Source organism: Blennius ocellaris (genome assembly GCF_963422515.1).
Source record: "Blennius ocellaris genome assembly, chromosome: 8".
NCBI classification, from domain to species: domain Eukaryota; kingdom Metazoa; phylum Chordata; class Actinopteri; order Blenniiformes; family Blenniidae; genus Blennius; species Blennius ocellaris.
The window spans coordinates 22,356,222-22,380,723 of NC_137657.1; the positions used below are offsets into that span (position 1 = coordinate 22,356,222).

Genomic DNA, 24,502 nt, shown 5'->3' on the forward strand with positions numbered 1-24,502 from the left:
ATTTTTTTCAAAAAGGGAGTGGACTGCAGTGAAAACCCTAAACCCTAATCCAGATTCGAGAAGCTTTTAAATTCCTAGAGATCTTGCAGTGAGAAGCTCTTTTCCCTCTTGACAAACAAGACAGAAACACTCAAATAGGAGACTTGGAGACTAAATGTCAGCATGTGAATATGCTGTGGGGCAGAAGGATCCGTCTGAGAACATTCACTATTAATACTTTCTGATAAGTGACTCCCTGGGCAATAAATTCAAACGACTTTTAGTGATACCAGCCAGCAAATTGACCTCTTTATACTTTGAAGTGAGTCAAATGGATAATGCTTTTCTAATCTGCGGGTGACACCAGACAGGAAGCACACATGTCGCCCATGTAGTCTTTCCTGAATTCTCAATTATATTTTTTTTAATCGTTTTCAAAATACCTAACCTTGGTGCACTTGATCTTCCTCCTTGTTGGGAATACAAATGTAAAAAAAAAAAAAAATCACAGACCGTCTCTGCATCAATAACAGACAGTGGAAGGTAGATAAATGGGCCCCCACAACTCTGCACAATAAACACATCAATCATGTTCTTCTCAAGAGTTACAAATTGGTCTGCTATTCTCATAATCTGTCTCAGTTTGGTGTTATAATACATTCAGTTGGACTTTACCTTTTCTTAATTGTGGAAAACTTAATTTTCAAGTTAAAGACGATTAAAAGCCAGTCGGTATTGACATGAAGCTCCATTGTGCACAACATCAAATTGGACTGAAATAAGTTTGGAAGTGAGGAGGAGAGATCACTTTAGGTCACTGTATTATCTTTGTAGCTTTAAGATCACTTATAGCTACTAGATTAAACTAAATTATTCATACCACTCCGCCTCAAGTTGAAATCAACGTCTCCACATATTCATATCATATGCTCCCAAGCGTCAATGAGATAGTGAAAAGTTGAGACTATCATCACCTGATCCAATCAGTTCACCTTTGAGTGAGACGTGTGCCCAACTTAAAGAAAAGATTGTATAAATGGGACAAACACTGATGTTGATACATGAAGATGCCTCTTTCTGACTGTTGCCAGATAAAAGTAGCCAAACCAATAAGAGTTGTATGTAAAGTCCAAATTTTAACTTTGTGTGTTCCTGTACTTCCCCTCAGTTTCGGGCGCTCCAAAAGCGCTCAGTGACCTCCATCCCACTGAGGCTATGCACGTCTGCGTCAGAGTAATTATCATGTCAGTTACTGCTGACGGTGAAAAGACCCGATAGTTTCCGTCTGAGACGGTTTAGACAGTGTGTGTGTGTGTGGAGAGCAAGTCATTATATACTCATCTAAGCAGTGTGGAGATGTGATACTTGTGTTGTTCTCAGAGTTTGTTTTTTTTAATTGTGTGCCAAAACAATCATCACCATCTGCTTCTGTGTACAGGGATCTGATGAGATCGCACACGCACACGCACACGCACATGCATTCTCTTTGGACGTGTAAATGAAGAGCCTGTACAAACACACACACACACACCTAAACTGCAGTGGTCCACTGAGTTCACTTAATAATGAGCACCCCCCCCCTCACCCCCCAAAAAAACACACACAAAAAAAAACCCCAACTCAAAGTGAAGACAATTTCATGCAGCAGCACTTGCGTACCACTGCAATTACGCTTGTATTTCCAAAATTTCTTTCATTTCATCAGACATCATTTTACCCGTCTTTATTGCTCACTCTATGATTGCTAATAAACGCTCCTTGTGCGTGTGTATATGGCCCATATCACGTCATAAATTCTTAGGGACAGCGCCTGTGTGATTTTATTATTGTGCATATTATTCTGAATAAAAAATGGATTACTGAACTACACTCTACAATATAATAATGATTACAAAATGTGCACACTCTCGAAATTCATAATTTTATTTTACAACACACTAACAAAAAAAAGTTAGCTGTGAGTTTCATAACTTCTGGCTTTTTTGATAAAAATTTTTTTACAAGCTATGCTTTTATAATTGGTGTGAGGTAGTGAAAAAAAAATAAGTGTGCAAGCAGCAATTTAACAAGCTAACAACTAACAATTGCAATTAATATGAATCTAATTCTAATTTATTGCTTACACAATTGAAAAATTGATTAGTTGTTTGACAGAAAATGAGTGCGCTATCGTGCCAGTGTTCCAAAGAACAAGACAACAAATCCACAGCCAAGTAAGCACTTCTGTGAATCTGCATTAAGCACAACAAAGCAGACAGTGCTCAGGCTGAGCGAGCAATGTCCGTGCATCCATCTCGTCTTCCACTTATCCACATGGCATTGCAGTGGCAGCATGACGAGCAAAGAAACCCAGACGTCTCTCTGCTCCGACTTCTCCAGGAAGACCCCGGGCCACTATCACAGGGCAACTGAAAAATATCATCTCTCCAGTCGGTTCTGGGCTGACGTCCAGGTCTCCTCACAATTCGTGGTGACTGGTAGGCATTCAACGGGAGGCAGTAGGGTCAATCCTATTTAAATACACAAACCACCGACATACCAACTCCCCTCAAAAGTCTTGTGGTCACCACAGGTTCTCTGATGAATATTATGGTGTATTATAACATTAGCATTGCACCAATTACAGGACTATACTCGTTATGTACGTTTTGTAAAAGTACAATTACATCAAGAATATTTAATTAGACAACACATAACACAGCGCCAACTTTTCTTCTGAGAGTTAGTGGTCTGAAAGAAATACTTGTCGACACTATTTCAGACATTAGTAATCACTGCGTTGGATTTTATTCGAGCGAAAACATAAAAGTAATTTTAAAAATGTGCTGTGTAAACGCACAGTCTGACAATTTCTGAATAAATGATGAACGACAGTGAATACTTGGCATAAAGTTATATCTTACCTCTTTATGTCAATAGTGCAGACATAGAAAATTACTTATTGCAGCTCATTGCTGGCCAACAGCTCACTGTACGTTTTCAACAGCAAGTCGCTGGTTTTGAACTAAATCCATTATGTCCATTCAAATCACTCGCTCAAAAAGTTTAACATACAAATTACGACAAAGCAAGAAAAACAAATGATAAATTTGCCTAAAGATTTCTCTGGAAATCTTCGGGACTATACGAATGAGATGATGAATCTATTTTTTAATATTATTTTATGGCTGGAAGGTCGTCAGATGTATGGAAAGTTGACACTCATTTGGCAGACGAAATAGAGTTGATTTATGTAGCCGATGGTTCTTCTGTCAGAGGTTCCACAGTATGATTAAAGGGCAACCAGGATCTGACCTTTCTGAACTCATTTCCCTCCAGCCACCAGAACTCATTTGAAAATGGGACGGCGAGGAGCTCTTTCAACTCTATAGCTCAGAGGTAAGAACGGGGGTGGGGGTTGGTTTACAGGGATAGCTCTATTGTAAATAGAAATTCAGTCATTCCCACCTCCGTTCCCATCAAAACCTTCCCTGCAGCTTGTATGGATGCACTGATAACACTCCATCATGGTCCTTTTCCAAAGTGATGAAATAAACAAGATGTCAACAATAACAGTGTTGAGACCAACCAATGGGACAGCGGCTCTGCAGGGCAGCTGGTCGCATGACGGAGAGGAACATTATGCCACAGGGAATGAAAACAACAATAATTTCAGACTGAAATAATCATTCAGTCTGATCAAACTCTTGAGCAGAGGAAAATATCCACACTCTGCATTCGGTGTGAACCGTTGCCAGAAGTTAAGTTTGAGGTTGTTGGAGGTGAAATAAAACAAGCATAACAGAGATGCAAAGTTTTAGAGAGACAGTGAAGGACTCTGAACTCACCTCCGAGTGTAGTTTGTGGTCTGTGGTCGTGCAGGGAGCTTGCAAAGGATTTGACTCTGATAAATGATGCACGGGAGCGCGCAGAGAGAAGCCATCAAAGCGCAGCTCTGACACATACTGAGGTCAAGAAAAACAAACAAACAGAGGAGAGAAAACAACAAATTACCCAACCCACTTTCACAATCAGTTTAATGGTAGTTAGAAATTGTCTACACAGACTGCCATTGACATGAGGGTACAGCGTGCGGCAATCAAGCCGTTGTTCTCACAGCAACTCTGAAATAGCCATGTTTTGCTCTAGTTTGTCCAAGCGTATGCTTGGACAAAACACACACAGACACATCGGTCACACGTCGGTTGTACAACACAGCAGTAAAATCGTGCTGGTTGTTCTCAGAAGGGATGTATTTTTATTCCTTTGAGAGTTCTCCCCTTTGTTCCACTGCTCTCCAGCTGTGAAGCTTTTTACCTACCGACTGTGGGAGCCCGCTCACTTCTGAAGGCAGCAGCTCAGAAAAGGTCACTTCAGTGAAGGAGAGCTGGCGTGCTCTCCTCAGCATACTTAAAGCAGAATATACAGAGCAGAGATCCCCCCCCTCAAGATCAGTCATTACCCATTCTTAATGTTCCATAACCAATAATACAACCATACATGAACCAAACAGATTAATGCCTGACCCCAAACCCATGTTTTTAGACTGTGAGAAGAAACATGGAGAAAACCAAAGTCTGAATGGAGAAAACAACAAGAACAACAAAAGACAAGAACCTGAGATTTCTCACTGTGAAGCAAGAGCACCAACTACTACGCCACAAAACTGTTTGGGGCTGATTGCTGTTGAAGTTAGTTTTCAGCACATGAAGCAGAGATAAATCTAGTATCTTCGCTGTGTAACTGACATAATCGTGGCAATTAGTTTCATGATGCCCCACTGACAGATGCAATGCTTTTTTAATATGCATGCAGGGTGATTGTGATCTGCCTTATCAAGTTGATTGTTGCATATTTGGGCATAATTAAAACCTTCATTTGCTTGTGAGTGTTTGAAATGCACATATTGGTTCAATTCAGATTTTTTCGTGTGCCGTGTAGAGCACAACCACCTCACAACACTTTGAAGTCAAATATAGAAAAGCTTCACCTTGATGCAAATATTCTTCAATATTTGACTTAATATTACAACTGATCCCCAATGAAAATAACTAACAACATTTTAAAAAGAACTGTCTCAATATGAGCAAAGTGAGGTGAAGATGTGTGTTAAAGCTCTCTTTCTACCGAACCAACTATTATAAGATGCTGTTTCTGAATCACACTATTAAAGAGTCAAAACATTTGCTGCATCCTACAATCGAATATTTATGATCCATGTTCAGTTCACATGACAGGGTTTTTATACATTTGACTTAATAACACACATTTTCCAAGGAGAACGCTTCGTAACATTTGTTAACGATCGCCAGAGAAACTGCAAGTAGAGATGAAAGTAGATATTGCAAACTCACGTCACCAAAAGCTCGCTACACCTCTCCTTGGACATTCCTAATAAAAAATCTGAGAGTTTGAAGACATGGTTAAGCTGTTCCAAAATACCCCAGATATATATTTTTAGACATAAGATGATCAATCTTTAAATTCATTACACCAAAAGTAGGAGGCATGCAAGCCAGCCACAGTGAAACAGATTGCTGATTCTCCCCAGAGGGCCATGAAAGAATAGCACAAAATTGGCCAATTTCTGTCCAGAGATGGAAAACTACTGCACCTGCCAGAGCCCTCCCATAATGAGAAACGAGAACAGGTAGGCATGAAGTAATCTCCAGAGTAGCCACAAAAATAAAACGCTGTCATCTCACCGATCCAAAATGATGATCATTAATCTGCTGCTCTAACCGAATCTACTCTTTAAGGGGGACTTTCGGCGAAACTTTGGAAGCCGGCTGCAGTAATTTGTTAAAGATCAGTCACAAAAGCATCAGAGGCCACGCTGAGGCTTGAATTCAGGACTTGGAGCCGCGTTGTTACGGACACCACTTTGAGCACTGTGTTCAAACAGGAAAGGGTGTTCCCAAAACTGCTGTTGAAAGAGCAAAGAGCTGTCTGATCAAAGAACCCCCAATATCCCAAAGACATGAGTGTTTCCTCCGTGAACTACTGTGTCAAGAATCTGCATATAACAATATAAATATGGTTAGAATTATAATAATAGCATTCCACTGGATATAATTACCTCAAATTACCTAAGAATGAACACTTGTTATCTAAATAGGGGGTATAATCTCTTCCACAGAGCCCATCATGTTTCTGCAGCCACCTGACACAGACAAACCAAACATCAGCTTTGGAAGAGAGAAAAAAAAAAAAAAGCCTTTCACATCTTTTAAAGCAAATATGTCATTGTCAGGTTTTCTCACATGCTTGGAAACGGAGGTATAAAAGAGAACATTCAGAGAACTGCAATCTTGAACCACGCTCATGAAGGTCACTAAATCCATCACTCTTTATTCGAATTTAAGGAACTGCGCATGTTTACTTTGGCGAGGAACACTTCAGGGTGGTTGCTCTCGTAAGGCAGGTTATGTGTGCGAGTCTCTAAAGCACGTCTCGGTCCAGTTCCAACAAACTTCCAAACGCGAGCTGAACACAGTACAGATGAGCGATGTCTGAAAAGAGGAATCAAAGGATGTGAGCAACGTTGGAAAAGCTGTCTCCTAGCAGTAGATCTTTCTCGGTGAGCTTATCACTGGAGTTACTGCCACTATTGTAACTCTAACTCTTATTACATTCTATAAACTATCTAAGATGTAAGCTGACACCCCCCCCCCCCCCCCCAACAAAAACGATTTTAAGCATACACCTTTCAAATGCAATATATGAATCAAGACGTCTATTGAAAATTGGAATAAAGACTTAGAAACAGAAGAACATTGCTGTTCCTGGCTATCAAAAACAAAAGAACTGTCCTTCAATGGACACAAAACTACATTAGCCTATCTAACAAGTCCATTCAAGTAAATGAAGTCCAATAATCAGTAGCAGCCAGTCTCTTGAGGAGGAATACTGGGTCAGAGCAAAGGGCTCGAGCCAGGCCAGACCGGGCAGCGATGCCAGCAGGACAGAGCTGATTTCCCATGAACCCCTGATGACCTCCAATTATTCCTCCGCCTTCATTCTGCAGCAGAGAAAGACGAGACCCCCAGAGAGTGTAAAATGCACTCAAATTAAAATGAAATATGTGAAAATTTACCCTATGGCCCTGTCCGCGCAGCGTGAGTAATTTTATATGGACAAGATAGAGGGAACAAATGCTGAGGCATGAATCAAGTTTTCCAACCGTGATTAGCTGTGGTACTGAGGGCTCTTAAGGAAACTCTGTCTTCTCAACTGTCTTTCTCCGAGCCTGTCAAGTTGTGTGCTGCAGCCCACAGAAAACACTTCATATTAGAAAATTTTATATTAAAAAAAAAAAAAAAAAAAAAACCCTGGGCCAGCAAGCTGGTAAGTTCAAAAGGACATCGCTTTTTCTCATGCCCTCTCCAGTGCTTGTCCAGAACACATAAGAAGCTCCTTCCCTCAGCAGCTTGTACCTAAGACAACAGCCTGTTTTCAGCTTCGCAGCGTTAAATGAACTCAGTTTGGAACAGTTACAAGCTCGTATTTCCAGATTTATACCAGCACATGCAAAGCCGTATGGATAAATCTTTACCGTCCAGAGTTTGGCGAGCGACACAGCCCCCGCATACACACATACATCTTCACTTTGTTGTAACTGTCAAACAGCTAACATCAAAACTGCTGAGGCATCCACATACACTGTCACACACTCGACACAATCTTCTTGGAAATCTTTATTCTTCCTCTCGCTAATAAGCCAGTTTATGTGGACCCCCCCAGGGTTCTGTGTCATAGAGATCCACGTTGCTCTTTGTTAATAATTGCTGTGTTTTGTCATCACAAGCTAATAGGACTGCCCAGGTCATAGCGTGCATAAGGACATGGAGATGGAAACAAACAAAAAACAAGGAGTATAGCTCCTTGTTGATATCAAGCTGCTTCTACATCTTTGCAGCAAGGAGAAATATGTAGAATAAAATATGCAACAACATCTTGGTCGCATCCACGTTTTTTCTAAACCATTATAGGTTTTCAGAGCTCATTATGCTGCTAAAATGTCGGGTCAAATAGGATGAATACCTATGATATCCATCCAGGTTCGGAAAGAGTGAAGGGAAGCCTAGGAGCTGCAATTTTATGGAGTTGCTAAAAACCTACAGTGCAGCATTTACTGGCCAGATGTGCAGCTCTATCAGAGCCAGATAATCTCTCTCTCTCTCTCTGCTTTAACATTCACAGCTGATTGTGCCACATTTCACACACTGACTGACTTTGTACGAAAGTGTGAACTTTAATTTCTTCACATAAACATAAAATCGTTCTCACCTTCTTCTCTCTGATAAGCAAGCCACCCCGCCACAATTCTGTGTGGTCGATACAGCTGCCCAAGTCAGCTGGGTCCACCAGACCAGCACCCAGAGCGGAGGCAATTTTCTGCCACCTAAGTGAAGAAAACAAGCATCATTCAGTCCTCAAGTGTCACATTTAGAAAACAAACTAATTAAAAAAAAACAATGTGGCAGCAATAAAATGCCAAGATAATAATGAATTTAATCATTCAGAGCTCTTGTCAATGAACATTCAAATGTACTTTAAAGCATCTGCTCATATTTATTCACTTACCGCCCCCTAGTGTCAAAATGGGGGCACCGCACAACAAAATCTGATAGAAATGCACAACTTTCGGGCAAATACAGCTGCATCACAAAGGAATTTTAAATCAATCGATTGTTTTGTCACTGATTTCTACATAACCTATAAATCTACATAACATACCAAGCATTGTTTTTTTTTACTTGAATCATGAAAAGTAGCCTCTAATTTAAAAACTTGGAAAAACATTTGATCCTTTTGAAATTCCATATATTTTACAGATTTTTCTTTTTGTTTTAATTTCCTGACATATACTCAAAAACATCACTAATAAAACTAATCAGATGTGTTTACTCCATGTGAAACAAATCTGTGATGGACTGACAACCCGTCCAGGGCTTATCCTATAGATGGGTGAATAGAAATTATTTTAACAATAGAAACAATAAATAATAAGTAGTGAAAACAAATTTAGTGTTCCATAAATATTTCTGACATAATATTAAGCTTATTGGGGATTCTCATCAAGCACACAAGCACATAAAACTGTACTTCAATTTTCACTAGTATGCAGAGTTTTACATTATTCTACTGACAGTAACTGAGCAAAGACTTTGATATATTGCACTGCTAGCTTTGTATTTCTACAACAAGAGAATCTATGTGTAATTTTATCTCCTCACCCAGTAGCATGCTGCGTAACAACACTGATCTTAGCCGCGTGCCAGCAGGACATGTGTTTCAGGGCTCCCAGCAGAGGCAGAAGGTCTTTCATAGGAGGGGACTGTTCAGTGGAAACCAACACCAGAATGTCCACCAAAGCTTTACCTGGGGGGATGGAAAGTGGGATTAATTAGAGTTTATTCCTTTGATGTTTTCTCCCCATCCATATGTCTGCAGGATTTAAAGAGAAGAGTCAGCAAATGAAGTTTTGTTTGGACACAAACCATCTTGTAAGTGAGTCAGTGGAGTAACTTGTTTTCAGTTTGAGTTTTCTGGAAGAAGCAGTGATTTGCAACTCCTCAGACTCTCCCCGCACTCCTGTGGAGGTGGTGTTTTACAAAACTGTTTTGTTTTTTGGTTTTTTTACAAGCAAATCCTTGTTAAGAAAAATCTTCACTGTGGTGCCTACATATTTTTGCATTACAAAACAGGAGGCAAAGCTCCATACGACACCGAGACATTCAGATTTTAAGAACATAATTGCATTTGAGATTAGCATCAGCTAAGAATTTCAGATTAAGTATAGATTTAATCTGTTGCTCCTGGTGGGTTTTGACCAAGATAATCACAATTTTGCTTGTTGATAATAAACAAAAGAGGCAAATGTTAAGCCAATCTCCACAAAGATGAAAATAACACCAACGTCATCTCAGAAGCAGTGTGTGGGAGCAGTTTGGGTTCAATGGCTGAAATCATTTCGTCAAATAGTTTCTCTGCTAACCTTAAAGAGAAAGTAAATCTCTTTACAATGTGGGACATATTATGAAAACATTAGGGTCAACCATACCTGACGGTGGCAGCTTGTCTGACAACAGATGGAGCCCTTCTGCAGCTTCCTCGATCAACCTGATCCAGGAAGACAATACAACAATAAAATGCCACATTTCAACTTAATGTTTCTGTGAGACTTGAGTACTAACTTTCAATTATAATGCTCACCTTTAGCTTATTTGTACAAGTTAAAATTACTTGTTCCTTCTTAACCCAAGGAATAGAAAAAAAAAATGTATCAGTTTCTCACTCATTCAGTGTCGCCTGATCAGCCTTTTGATCTGGTGCCTCCTGAAGACTCAGTGAAGTCAAACAGGCCTCCAAAGCAGTCTGCTTCTCCTCTTCACTCTCACTTTTCTGCTGAACTGTCCCCAAGTCTTCCCAGTCAGAGCTGCAAAACTACAAAACAAATATCATCAATTATCATGACAAAAACCTGCACACTTAACATTGATTAATTATATAGATACTAAAATATCTGGATCACATTTTCTTAGTTAAAGAAAGTTGTATCATGTTGTAGGTACAGCAGATCGACAAATCCTTGTAACATTTTACTGACAAAATGTGACTCATAGAAACGTCCAAGGAAAACCATGCATAAGGTCTTTTTGGAATCGTAAGTACATATGGGTTCTATGTATTTGACATCTCACTGCATACCAAGTTTGAGAAGAAATTGTCATCTCTGTAAAACATAAAAAATATATTTTTTATTCTTCAAGTTTGAAAGCTGATCTTTGTTTCTTGATATGGAGGGCAGCTCATCATGGCTCTGAGCTATTCGTTGTGATCACAGCATGAAAAAAATTACCCAATATGTAATATAATTTGTAGTGTGTACTCACAGAAAGAGAATACAGGAAATGTTTTTGAACAAAAAAAGAATGACTGTATTGCATGGGTCACAATCTATGCTTTTGTTTATCAATAAAAGTAGTGCATGAAACGCTGTTTTCCAATAATTACAATATTCACAGTTTGAGCTGTCATATCAGGAGGACTTATAATATTAATATATCACAGAGTGCTACTGTTTAAACTATTTATGTATACATATTTTGTTGTGAAGTGTTAGACCGCAATCTGTTAACATTTTTACTTCATTTGTCATAGTGGAACAGTGGTTAGTGCTTTTACCTCACCGCAAGATTGTTCAAATACTGTGGCCGAGTGGTCTGGTTAATTGGTGACTCGAGGTTTAAATGCGAGTATTTGCGGTTGTCTGTCTGTGTTTTTGACCTATGATGGTCTGTTGATATGTCCAGGGTGTATCCTGGTCCTCGTACATAGTATAGAAGATGTATAAAATCTCATTTATAAACTGAACAGCCTTGTCAGGTCTGTGAGTATTTATTTTTTCATTTTTTTTAAATCCATGACACATTTTGCACTTTATACAGCTGTAAGGGTATGCAGATGTATATGTGTGCAGATCGTTGCAACACACATCAAGTATTTATTCTGTTCGGAATCTTCCTAAAAAACCTCACCTGTGTTTCTCCATGGCAAGCCTGGACTGCAAAGTACCACCGCTGAGCTGCTGGGCTGCCACTGAGAGAACAAGCTGGGGAAGCATGGGGCAAGAAAGAAGCAACATGTGTGAAATAACCACATCTGAGTGTAAGTAACGTAGGATGAGGTGACAATTACTATACCTGGAAAAGTAGAGATGCTGCTCACTGATTCGTGAGCCGAGATGTCCAGAAGGCTCTCATATAGCTGCTTTAGTGGCTCCACAGCTGCAAACAGAGGAGTCCGCTGTTATCAGTCAGTTATTATTGTACTACTTCGGTTAGCATGTGATGGTCCATCTGTCATTTAAACACGTTTCTAAATAAAACACAAGACTCACAACACGTATTTTCCTTCTTCTAGCATGGAACAATCGTGTTAATAGCTGGCTTCAGAAGCGTATTACAATAATAATAATGCACGGATGGGTGAGATATGTTTGAAGCTACATGCTAACTTTACTAGGAGCAGTGTTGACAACAGCTGATCGACTGACTCTTTGTTCCAAAGTTGAAGTAAAACCTACATTTATGCAAGTCCGCCGAGTTGTCGTCAGTCTGACAGAAGGACGTGATCAACACGTAACGATCCATGGATCGATATTATAAACAGTTTGGTATTTGTTTGTCTCCCGCACTGTCAAATTTCCCACCAGTTATCCGTCTTCTTCTGTGCATAGTAAAAACACCGTGACACAAGCACCATTGCCACCTACAGGCTAGAGAGGGAACCGCATAAAAAGTTTGAGTGAACGGTCTCACGTACAAGTAATACACAGATATTTGTCTTCATCATTAATGTTATTGGCTATATTATATTATTTGTCTAAAATTTCTGTGATTACCTTAATAAATAAAACAACATGAAATATATACACCACAAAACACTTTCCAAACAAAAAGCACTTACACAAACTATCCTTATATCCTGTAATAGTGGCAGCACTTACTGAAGGTGGTATCAGTTAGCAGCAGGAGGCAGGCACACAAAATTTCCTCTGGAATTTTCTAGTTTTTTATTTATTGTTCATGCAAGTAAGAATCCAAAGCGTGACAGAAACAAAATCGTCAACATTTTATGTCCTCACTTCCACACACTGATGTGTTCCAATAAATTACAACGTCAAGTGAAAGTTGAGTCTTTGAAAATGGAATCACCTTTAAACGTACTTAAAATTATGACTTCTTCTTTTTTATATATATAAATCAATATAACTCAAACTAATACGGTGGAACAAGACGAGAAACTGTACAGAAGCTGTACTGTTGTCGTCTCAGAGACAGCTTTGTCAAGTGTTGTTGTATGGAGCAAGGTTATTCCCAGCGCTTTTAACCTGGCAGTGCAGGTTTGCACCACAACTCACGGTACACATCTAAAAATTCAGTTTTATAAGTGCCCAAACCTTTTTCACCAATAATACCTCCATAGTCAGGAGCAGACTTTAACATCCAGACACCCAGTGTATCTGGATATATTCACAAGCTCTGCAGCAATCCGTTATCTGAGACTGATCTATTCTGATGAGATGTGCAGGGGAACCAGGTGTCAGGATCTGCCCAGTTTGATGGGCGAGTTTGACAGATAAAATTAATTTGTGAAGCCGTGCAACACCGGACCATGAAATCATTAATTAAATAGTGAAATAATTTCATGTTTTTACTTAACATTAATTCTTTTTTATTCATTTAATGACACATTTGTATATTTAATTCCAATGTTAATTATTTAATGGTGTATTCAATTATTTCATTTTGGCACAGTCAGCCCTCCATACCATTCTTCTCCATTTTTTTTTTTTTAAATCTTTAACTCTGCTTCCCTTTTTTATTATGTAAAGTGTTGAGTCTTATCTTCTTTCTCCTAAGGCTTTGTAGGCAGCCGAGATGACCAGCGATCAATTCTGGTTGTCGGCATCCACCATCACATCAATCAGCTATTCTAAATTTGTCTTCTTACATGGTTATGGTTAGGTTATGGTACATACCTCTGCCAGGATTTCAAGTTTGTTCCAAATATTCGGCAAAAAAAATGCTTCATATACAACTACTCTATGAGCATGTTGGAGTAGTGGTTGACAGTCTCACCTCCAAGTGAGGTGAGTTTAGTTCAGTTTGCACATTCTCCCTCCACAGCCAGAAAACCAAACTTGCATGACAGGTTCATTAGTGATTCTAAATAGATGATTGTATGTCACTCAATATATGCTCGCCTCAGTGGCCCTGAACTGGGTAAAGCAGTACTGAAGATGAATAGATGAAAGAAATATCCCTGGAAAAAAAGCTTTGATCGTTTTAGAAATTGAAGGAAGAACCACACATCAAACATTGACTGAACATGATTTTATCATTTGCAAGCACAGAAAATACAGCTTTGCCATATAATGTTGTTTTAGTTATCATTTGACAGAAAAATAAATTAGGGAAAATCTTATTGAGTACCGGTAAACTTTCATTAATCCATAGTTATTGTGGTTGTTGATAGATTATGATGAATTCTAGTTGATTTCGACTGTGTGTTCTTGAACGTAGACAATGTAGTGGTGTGCATCATCTCCCTGAGTGAGCACTGTCAGAGCCTCCAGGCCTGCCTCCTCCACCACCATCACCTGGTCACCATCCAGACCCCCGTTGGCATCCAGCACCATCAGCTGGCTGCCGCAGTTATCCACTTTCTGCAACTGCAACCACAGATCGGCATCAACACTCTGCTGTGAAGAGTTATCACTTCCTGAGAATTTCACGCAATGTTGTTTTACCTGTTGCACCACAGTTACAGTGCCTGGCGCCATGGCAACCATGGACGTGACGGCATCCTGAGTTTCTGAGCTGAATTCTGTGATCTGCTGGACATTAACTGAACAGAAGAGACATATGATTACTGCTAAGCATTAAATTGTAATCATAATGTAACAGAAATATAAGTAGCAAGAAGCACAGGATGCAGCTTTGTCTGAAGTTGTATGATTAACACTGATGCTGCTGTTACCGGTGTCCTGCAGGGTGGCTGATGGTGCTTCTGTCAGGTGCTCTTCATCCTCCACAGACACATAGTGAGCCTCTTCCTCCTCCTCCACCTGGATATTCACATACAACTTTAGAACGCCTCACAATGTTCGAACAATAAAACCTACTAAATTAAACCTCTTTTATATTGAAGACCTGGCAAACTTTCAGAATTGATCATAATTAATTAGTAATTGTTACCAGTAGCAGGTGAGATATTTCAGTTTGTGGCAAAATGCCAAGCAAAGTGAAAAGGTTATTGCAGTGTGTCCACTCTATATTTTTATACTGCCTACCTTCCAGGGGCCTTCCACGACTTTCAAGCCGTGTTTGCTCTTCAGATGACGGGTCAACTCCCACTTTGTCCCATAAACAAAGTCACATTCAGGACACTTCATACCCCCTAAACACAGGCACACAAAACTTGTTTTAAACTGTAATAAATCCCAATGTACTGATGGGATGCTGCAGGCAAATAATGCGTTCTAGAGCATGGCATAAGGAGGAGAGCAGACCTTGCTGTTTCAGTGCATCAGAATTAGGCAGTCCAGGTCCGGCATTCTCGTATTTCTGATCAGGGTGTTTCATGTTGTAGTGTCGCTTCAGAGCACCAGCAACATTACAGGAGTAGTGGCAGTGGGCACAACGAAATGGCTAAACAGACATAAACACACACAGAGTCATTTGCATGATTACAAGCCTGAAGGAGAAGTAGAAACACTTGAGGGACACAAAAAAAAAAAAAATACCTGCAAGCAATTTTGCAAGTTTCGGTTCAAATATGACATCACTGATGAAAACAAATTTAAATTCTGCTGTTTTTTAATTACAGGATGTGATCACAGGGAGATGAAGTGATCAGATACTATAACTCTCCCAAACATATTGAGATTTCTTTCTTACACTTTAATTACTCCCAAAGATAACAGGCACAGGCAATTTATTTCACTTCAGTGATACACTGTTGTCCAGATGTGATACAAAAGAATTTAAATTATTCACGTTCAGAGTGTGAGTTGAACATGTGAATGTACAGTGCGTTTTCTGACCTTGAACTCAGCATGTTGCTCCATGTGTCTGAGCAGGGACGGTCTATACGCAGAGGTATAGTCACACTCCGAACACTGAAACCGCCTCCCTGAACAAAATACAGAATTTATTGATTTTACACTTGCGTTTACTTTGCTCTTTCCCAGATTTAACACAAAGACAAAAGATACGCACCTTCATCCGTGTGGCTCAGCCTGTGGCTTTTCAGCGTGAATTTGGATTTGAACTTCTTCCCACACAGGTCACACAGATGCCGCCTCTCTGTGTTGTGTCGGTTCATGTGAGTCTTCAGGTTGCTTCTGCTGCGCCCCGCGTAGTCGCACACACTGCAAGTGTATGGTTTCAAACCTACACACAGTGACACACGTTTATCAGATTACCAAAGTTTATAAAAGACTAAAAAGCAAGTACTGAGCAGCAATAAAGAGATTTTAATATGTGCGATGTCAGGATGTGAAATGAACTGTTTTATTGTTGTTTTACTGAAAAACTGAAACGTTGCATATACGTACATATAACTTTGTGGCTCAAATATATTGGTGTAGTAAACACACCAAAAGCAGCCAAGCAAGTAGAAATGTGTGCAGTTAGAAAGAAGAAGAAAAAGAAATGGCATAGCAGACTAAAAATGTGTTGGAAAAAGTTGCAGACAACAGTAACACTAAAAAAAAAAAAAAGACAGGTATAGGGCACATCTTGTCAGCATGGACAGCCTTGTTTGTTTGTGTTTTCATCATTCTCCAAGTAACATGACCAATTGGCCACTTTCTTTCCACAACATCTGCGTGTCTGTTTTCAGTCTACTCCATCTTCCTGGAGAGCAGCCAGGAGGAAGAGAGAGACAGATGGAAGCTCGCTTCTCAAAGTAAAGATACAGAGGAACGCCGGTGGGGTCCAGATGTTTTGCTTCAGCCTTGTGCAGAGAGTGTTTGTGTGTGTGTTCGAAAGCAGGGTGACACCTCACCTTGGTGGGCCCAGATGTGCTGCTGAAAGTCACTGCTGTTCTTCAAGAAGTAGGAGTCACAGTAAGGGCACTTCTCTGCTCGCTGCACCATCAGGCTTTTACCCTGAGCAGGGAACATGTCTGTGCAAAATGGAAGAGAAATACATGTTGGGAACTATGGCAGTACGCCAGTCGGTGTAAAAAAAAATCGTGTCTCATCAAGTAAGTGACTAAAACACTGCAAATGGACAAAGTAAATATTGCAGAGAAGTCAGTTTTGTGATTTAGATTTTATTGTTAGTGTGAATTTGGTTCTCAAACTTTAAAAGGGAGGCTTGAAAATAGTTTTCACAGCGGGGGGGAGCTCCAAAAAGTTTCAGGAGAAGCTGAGTGTAATGAAGATAAGAGATCAAAAGAACGCCCTAAATGTGGGTTATTGTAGCAAATAAAGTATCTGGTTAAAGATTAAAAAAAAGAAAAATTATGATAATTATATTGTGATATACTTCATATTTTGACTCAAAACCAATTAACCTTGAACTTGTATGATGTATTACATTTTTATAGAAATTAATATAAAAAGCAATCAAAACCTACTGTTGCTCATTGGTTGAGCATTTTGAGAATTAATCTGTTAACCATAAACCTAATGTCATTCCCAAATTCAACTAAAGTTAGAATCATTATGTGACCTTGTTTTTAATAGTTTCGCTCACTGCTTCACTGCCCTCACACTATAAATCCTTAACTTGGGCATTTTCATGTTGTGTGGATTTATGTTTTCAGTCTGTTCATGTATTTGAGAGTTTTGTTTTGTTTTTTGTTTTTTTTACCAGGGTGGGATGACTTGATGTGGTTTTTCAGTCTGTGCTTGGGATAACTTCTTCGGCAAACTGGACAGGTGGCGCTCCTTGTCTGAAAATGTCGAGAAGATAGAAGTGTCAGAATCTTGATGATCACCAAGAAAAAACAAGAATATGTTTTCACTTTCCTCTAAAAAATAGTAGATACAGAAAGTGTTTTTTTGCTGATTAACACATTTTGTACAATTTGTGTCACATCAAGTGAAACTGAAATAAAGAAAATCTATTAAACAGAAACTGCATATCTATTTATTATCATTATTATTAATTAGCTTACCTTTTCGTGCTGCGTCCTCTGATGGGCTTGGAGTTTGTATTTGTCCGGTGTGGTGTATTTACATTCGGGATATGAACAAGGCAGCAGCAGGCCACTGTGCTTCTGGACCTGATGTCGCTTCAAAGAGCTTTTAGTGATGGAGGAGTAGCTGCACTTTGAACAGTAATGCGAGTACTCCTTGGTGTGAGTCCGCACATGGACATTATAGTGGACTTTGTACCAGAAAAGTTTCCCTGTGTGGCAGAAAGGCATGATTAGAGACAGCACAGATGCAATCTGTGTCAAAATCAAAGGAATAAATATAATATAATTTATCTTGTGAAAACAGAAAGTGGAGCATTGAGCAGGTGTGGCAAGTAAGTTTAGAGTTCATTTTCTGGTGCAGTCTGCAGACCCACCCTGTGAATACATAAACACAAAGCAAAAAAAAATCCTAGCCTAATTGAGGTTCAATCTTTTACCACAGTATTGGCATTCCAGGTCTCCGTAAATCTTCCGGAGTCGGCGGAAAGTCTCTATGTTGAGTTGAGTCTTCTGAAGAGATGAAAATACTTGTTGAAAGGCACTCGGACGGACAAGATCCAACTCCTAGCAGCAGAGAAGGACAATTCAAGGACAAAGCTCAGCAAAATGATGGAAAGCATAAAAACTCTTGTCATGAGGAAAGAATTTGAATATCACTATAAATGTAATTGTTCTGTTAGTTATTCATATCCCCAAAACATGCAAGCAAAGCATTCTTTTTTTTTTTTTTTTACCTTTCTGCTAATAACTATGGCTTCCAGTTAAAAGAAGACTTCTGAATTATAAGACATATTGATGTCTACAATATAATATGGGATTTTTGTGACTTACAAACAAAGGCTTGAGGGGTCTTATAGCCAGCCCAAATTAAATACAAACATTTATATCATTGTAAGTAATAAAGAAACTATTGAATAGTCCCTAAACAGTTAAAACAAAATGACATGAAAGGCTTTATGAATAGGACAACTATGAAACTATGAAATGAAGAGAATATATATTTTTTAACATTATAAAGTAGACAAATCAAATAGACAAAAGTATAATCCATTTGAAACCAATGCCTAATTCATGATTTCTTCACAGTTTTGATATTTTGTTAAAGTTTCATTCTTGCCTCTACTTTACCTTCTCTGAATCTGGAGTCAGGTCAGACAGGTTTGTGTCACCCACAGAAGAAGGCGCCTGGATGTTTTTCGGAGCCAAAGTATTCTCAGCAGCTGGGTTTGTTTTGTCTGGAGTCTTTTCCTCCAAGGTATTAAGTACATGAGTGCCCTCTGGTGTTGAAGAGGTGTGTGCGTCTCCTTCATGTCTGCCTGTACTCTCAGGGGCAAAGGTACATGACTCAATTTCCTCATTGACTCCTGTTTCATTTCTTCTGGCTTGTGCACTTTGGAGATCTTCCTTATTTTCTAACTGCTCAGTTCCCATCGCTCCTTCTACTTCCTGCACTTCATAAAATTCACTTTCTCCCGTCTCCATGTTTTCATTCACTTTCTCCACTCCTATACCGCTTCCTTCCCCATCGTCTCTCACCCCATGGTCTTGGCACTCTTGAGCTACTCCATCCGCTTGCCTCGCCCCCGTCTCCATGCCCCCGATGTCCTTACTGCCAACCTCTTCCTGAATCAGATGGTAGCTGCAGTTAATAGAGTCTGTGAAGGCCCGGTCCTGGTCCAGCCCAGGGTGAGCCTCCAGGTGGCTCTTCAGTCTCTGCGAACTCACAAACTTGTCATCACAAACGCAGCACACGTACATGAAGAGGTGCTTCATGACGTGAGCAGCGAGCGCGGCCATTTTGGTTGCAGCGTGGTCGCAGAGGAGGCAGGCGAAGGGACGCCTGGGTCCGTGAACCAACAAGTGTCGCTCCCTCTCCAGCTGGTTTTTGAAGTGCCGGTTGCAGGTGGAACAGTGGTACAGGAGCTGTCTGAGGCCCTGACGGGTCTTTAACCTGGAACAAGTAGACAAAAACACTGATTAGGTAAAGTAGTGTGATAGTTTGATGCTTCAATAGCCTGTTTCTACATAACCGCTTTAACCTCTCCTATACACCCTCTCATGAGGAAAGGCCTCACAGTTTAAAAACGTCCACACTGTTGATCAAACCTCAGTTGTTGGTAGCTCTGCTGAACTGCAGGGTCTTTACAGTTGTGTCGTGTCTCCATGTGCTTCAGCAGGTTCTTCACATCGGAGTACTTCTTCTCACAGAAGCCGCAGTGCTGCTTCACCTTTAGATGGACTCGCTCTACATGGACCTGCATGATGACACAACACAGAATTATAATCGCAGCCAATAAAACAATGCCATTTCACATAATCCCATACATTTCTGTATTTTTGTACAGTAAATGAAAGGGAATTACATCAGTATCTGATAAAAGGGAGTTTACAAGTCACATTCAAGCTTGTGTTAATGCCAATGATAGGGAAGCAATACTGTTAATAACACTAAAGAGGTGACGACAGCACCTTGAGGTGTCCTGGGCTGAGGCAGTTGAAAGGACATTGCTGACAGCTGAATTTCTCTCCAGTGTGCTTCCGCAGGTGAACATTCAGGTTAGCTTTGAAGGGGGGAAAAAAATCCCAAAAGAGAAGTGAGTAAAAACACAATTTCTCCTCAAGAATTTTCTGTAAATACTTTTCATTCATTCCGATTCAAAATATATGTTTTTACTATTACTAACAAATATAAACATGTATTAACTCAGTGACTATTTACCTTTGATGGAAGATGCGTAGTCACAGTGTGGACACTGAAAGGGTTTTTCCTGGGTGTGCGTCCTGAGGTGAGCAACCAGCGAGTGTCTGAACTTAAAGATCTTATTACAGAACTCACAAGTGAAGATCTTCAAATGGCTCTGAGGTAAACTGGAGAGAACAAAATAAGAGTGATTATAACACACTGACCAGTTTGGAGGAACAGAAAATTCATCATATATTACTTGATAGAGTCCTGCTTGATAGAATATTCCTGGAAGCCTTTGCTGTTTCTTGTTGTTGTGGTTGCGGAGTTGGCGCTAAATGGAAAAAATACAAAAAAAAGTAATTATCTGAGGAAATCATGGACATGTGTGTGCATTTATTTTTCACTGAAAGAATTGGAAGAAAAAAAAAGCTTTTTGAATGTATCACCTCGAACACTGAGCTGATTGAGGGTCGTCCCCGCAGGCAGAGGCTTCTTCACTGCGAATATCTCCCGATGCATTCTGGGAAATTGCCGAGTGCTGCACCCATGGAGATATTTAATTTAAAAAAAACAGACGCATATGAAAATAACTAAAAATTACAAATAAATCACAATATTTTGATAGTAAAGGTCAGACATAATGATGATATTTTATCTCATCTTTGTTCGATAGTTTCACATTTCTAAATGTGAAAGAATCGCTTGGCTTTCATAGAAAGAAATTGATCTATTGAAAATAGGAAGAATTATTTGAGTAATTTTCTGTTTAAATGAGGTCTTCCAGTTTATTTTGTTTTTTTAATTAACTTCTTCACTGTGGTGAGCAATACCAAAGTAATAGTGATAAGATATATTGTGGTTTACCTCTAACATGCAAAGCAGAGGAAAAGTCAACAGTATAAATGATTTAGAGCAAACTCCAGGAGAGAAAGGTCAAGAAAATAGTTTTTAAATTTGCGCGAAACAACAGTTTGACATTCTGCATTATTCATGTGCTTACCTGAGTTTGAGTTGCAGACTGCATTTCAGCAGAATTACCTTCAACAGGAACCATTTTTGAAACACCTGTTGAATGCGAGGTCACCTCTAAATGTCAGTTTTTATACAGTAGTTAAAAAGAAAATGGAAAAAACACAAACGTGTTTTGAGGCAGACCTGGAAGAGTTTTGTCTTCTGTCAAAACAACATCGATCACAGTTTTCTTGATTCCTGTTGCTTGTTTTCCATCTTTGGACTTGTGACCTGGTTTTTTTCGTGGTACTCTTGTGGTTTCCACACCTGCAAACAATAAGCAAGAGAATTTTGAGTTAAAGCCATTTGTATTCTCCCCCAAAGAGGTTGATCTGTGAATGGTCATGTCCTCCTCATACCTTTCTCTCTTGTGAGTGCATGTCGTTGGTTTTGTTTGATCTGGTTTGAATCAGCACCTTCATTACAGCTCTCCTCCGAAACCAATTCTGTTGATAAATCAAAATGCAAGTCGAATAAATACAGTATATGTCAATCATACTCATGTATCAATAATGTATGATCTTCCCCAATAGTGGATATTAACCACTCTTTTCCATACTCCATACATTGACACTCAACATATTTATGGTCGTTGAATGCATTTGCATTTGATTGAACTTCATTGTACTGCAAATACAAAATTCACTTTTGTCCCTTCTCTGTTCTCACCATCCTCCTCTTCGCCGTCTTCTTCTTTGATGCAAATGTGCTTAAGGATCTGTCGTCTGTTACTGAATGAGCGATGGCATCTTTCACATTCCAGCCCTGGTACCTTATCATGATTTTTGTCTTCTAAGAACAAAGCAATCGCAATTAGTTTGCCGTTAGTTAGTTTGTTTAGCGTAAAACACATGATATATAGAAAGTGATGAAAAAAAGATGTAAATATGTACGCCACAATTTGGTGAAGGTTAAATTAAGTTTGGTAACTAACTCGGAGAGTAAAATCACATCCTCAAACTATTGACAGTTGCATTAGTTTTAAGTGGCCAATTAAGACAAATATGAAAAAAAAAAATATGAATCAGTAGGACACCACCTTCATCTGAGCTACCAGGTGAGATTCTCTCCTCGTATTTTTTCTTTCTTCTTTAAAAAAAAACAAAAAAAACATCCACTAAGGTATGAGTGGCTTTACCCTCTGGTAAATCCTTGTTTGTTTTCTTGAAAGAGCCCTTTGGCCGTCCTCGTTTTCTCTTCACTGGACCCTCTGTGTGGCAATAAAACAACAGAACAGAAGTTTTGAGTCACTGCTGTTTTTAACATATTTGCATTCACCTGTAAAGAAACCTGAATTAGTTTACGCTAATCAAATAAACCGAAAAGTTATTTTTAACCTTCTTTGTTCACAATTTATGTTTGAATTTCAATCATTAAACTTTTGTCCTTTTTCCTTTTCCCGTTTAACCTTTCATTTTTAGACACTTCACATGAACTGAGTACATTTTTGTAATACAAAAATATTGTGACAGTGACCCTTGTATGACATCATTCTCACCTGCCAGCTTCTCCACAGGCTCTGCTACTAGAGGCTGTAATGCAACAATGATGTCATCTGGAGGCTCCTGCTCAGGATGCAGGCGGGAGCAGTGGTCCAGCAACTGAGACTGACTGTGAGAGAAAAGGTTGCATAGCCGACACATGAACACAGAGCCAGCTGTGGAGTCAGAGGGAGAGAGAGAGAGGGGGGGGGGGGGTTTCAGAAACCAACATTACTCTCAATTGAAAATTATATTCATGTCATTTGAATACAATTGGTAAAAGGTTTTGACAATTCTTAGAAAATTACTTCACTATCTATCTATCCATCCATCTATCTTTTTTTTATTTTATTATTATTTTTTTTTTAATCCATCTTTTGGACTGGTGTAAGCAGAGCCCAGACACGAATCCATTATACATACTGTGTAGAATAAGTTCAGAGAACCATTTACACCAGACATCCTAACAATGCGAGTCTCTCCATTGGTGAAAGTTGAGGAAACTTGTGTTTCGAGGATTATAACAGGACGATTCAAACCGTCTCTGGTGTATTGGGTTGAAGACAGTGTGTTTCTCTATATTTTAGACTTTAGAGTTGATTGGATGACATTTAATATCCACTTCATGCAAACGTTCTATTGACAGTCCAGTTCATCTGAACAAGTGTGCAGGGTATAAACAGTTGAATACATTCAGTGAATGGTGAGAAACACGCTTCATTAGACTCTTTCTATTGCAGTTCCTAAACTAGTTGCTATCAGCAAATGCGAAAGAAAATTACAATTATTCGCAACGTTCGAGCCATGTTGATTTGTTTGACTTGTGTATTCCACATCGACTGGAACATGTTTCACATGAACTGACTTCACAAACTAACAGATCGCAAGGCGCGTCTGTGTCAAAGTTGTTAATTTTCCATTAGGAAAAAGGTTCCCAAGGTTAAAAACCCTGTTAAACAGCTACGCAGAGTGCACGAGGGTGAATTTAAACCCTCGATATGAGCGCAGAGAACACGTTTGTTTGTGTTGATCTGGCTGGAGCTAACATGAAGACGCCACACACATATTCGAGCTAAAGCTAATTCGTACCTGAATTCTGTTCATCCATATTTCCCACTGTCCAAGACTCAAAATGGCACACGTTTAAATATCTATAAGAGCTACTACATACAAAACGCAAAAACCAAACTTCAGATTATCTCCTATAGTGCATATTTCTGTCGAATCTGCGACGTACATCCTTCCAGGCAGTGGACGCAGGAGAGTCCGGCTCAGTAAAGCAAGACAGCGCTCCCAGTGGATGGAGGACAGTCCTGCAGCTGAAACATCGGCGCAAAGCGAAAGTTGAATACAAAATAGAATACAGTTTTTACTATTTACTATTTACCATAATTTAATATAATTTCATAGTTAAATTACATATGTCTTTCTTTTCATATGCTTCTGCTTTACTTGCTGTGTTTGTTAATTGTTTAACCTTTGTCATAGTTTGAGTGTATCAGCGCAGTCCTAATTGCTCTGGGTATATTTTTGTTTTTATTTTATGAACGTTTTATTCTTTGGAAAAATCACAAAGATAACTCCACATGTTTTGCAATATCCTTAATTAATCGTTCATTTCTATTTTAAACTTTAAAAAAAT

At 39.3% G+C, this 24,502-nt stretch overlaps 2 protein-coding genes across 2 annotated transcripts in view; both read right to left on the reverse strand.

The window, feature by feature from the left end:
• mtbp (MDM2 binding protein) overlaps nt 1-12,116 on the reverse strand; it is a gene marked incomplete at its 5' end in the record, with an annotated part of 30,433 nt that extends 18,317 nt beyond the window's left edge. The window contains 8 exons of the mRNA XM_080500556.1: nt 3,807-3,923; nt 8,248-8,362; nt 9,198-9,342; nt 10,025-10,083; nt 10,259-10,407; nt 11,502-11,575; nt 11,667-11,750; nt 12,050-12,116. Of these exons, the coding sequence (XP_080356682.1) occupies nt 3,807-3,923; nt 8,248-8,362; nt 9,198-9,342; nt 10,025-10,083; nt 10,259-10,407; nt 11,502-11,575; nt 11,667-11,750; nt 12,050-12,116 (810 nt within the window). The remainder of the gene's footprint in view (nt 1-3,806; nt 3,924-8,247; nt 8,363-9,197; nt 9,343-10,024; nt 10,084-10,258; nt 10,408-11,501; nt 11,576-11,666; nt 11,751-12,049) is intronic.
• Nucleotides 12,117-13,917: 1,801 nt separating this feature from the next.
• On the reverse strand, nt 13,918-24,002 carry zfat (zinc finger and AT hook domain containing). The gene is made up of 24 exons (XM_080500557.1): nt 23,950-24,002; nt 22,878-23,036; nt 22,518-22,589; nt 22,049-22,171; nt 21,739-21,825; nt 21,524-21,646; nt 21,369-21,433; nt 20,815-20,906; nt 20,625-20,699; nt 20,402-20,550; nt 20,152-20,243; nt 19,789-19,937; nt 18,811-19,633; nt 18,120-18,246; nt 17,659-17,891; nt 17,352-17,433; nt 16,540-16,659; nt 15,750-15,923; nt 15,575-15,663; nt 15,041-15,179; nt 14,822-14,928; nt 14,509-14,596; nt 14,279-14,376; nt 13,918-14,200 (listed from the first exon to the last, which is right to left on the reverse strand). The coding sequence occupies exons 1-24, from the start codon at nt 23,966-23,968 to the stop codon at nt 14,018-14,020; spliced, it is 3,468 nt and encodes a 1,155-aa protein (XP_080356683.1). The 5' UTR covers nt 23,969-24,002; the 3' UTR covers nt 13,918-14,017.
• Nucleotides 24,003-24,502: the final 500 nt, after the last annotated feature.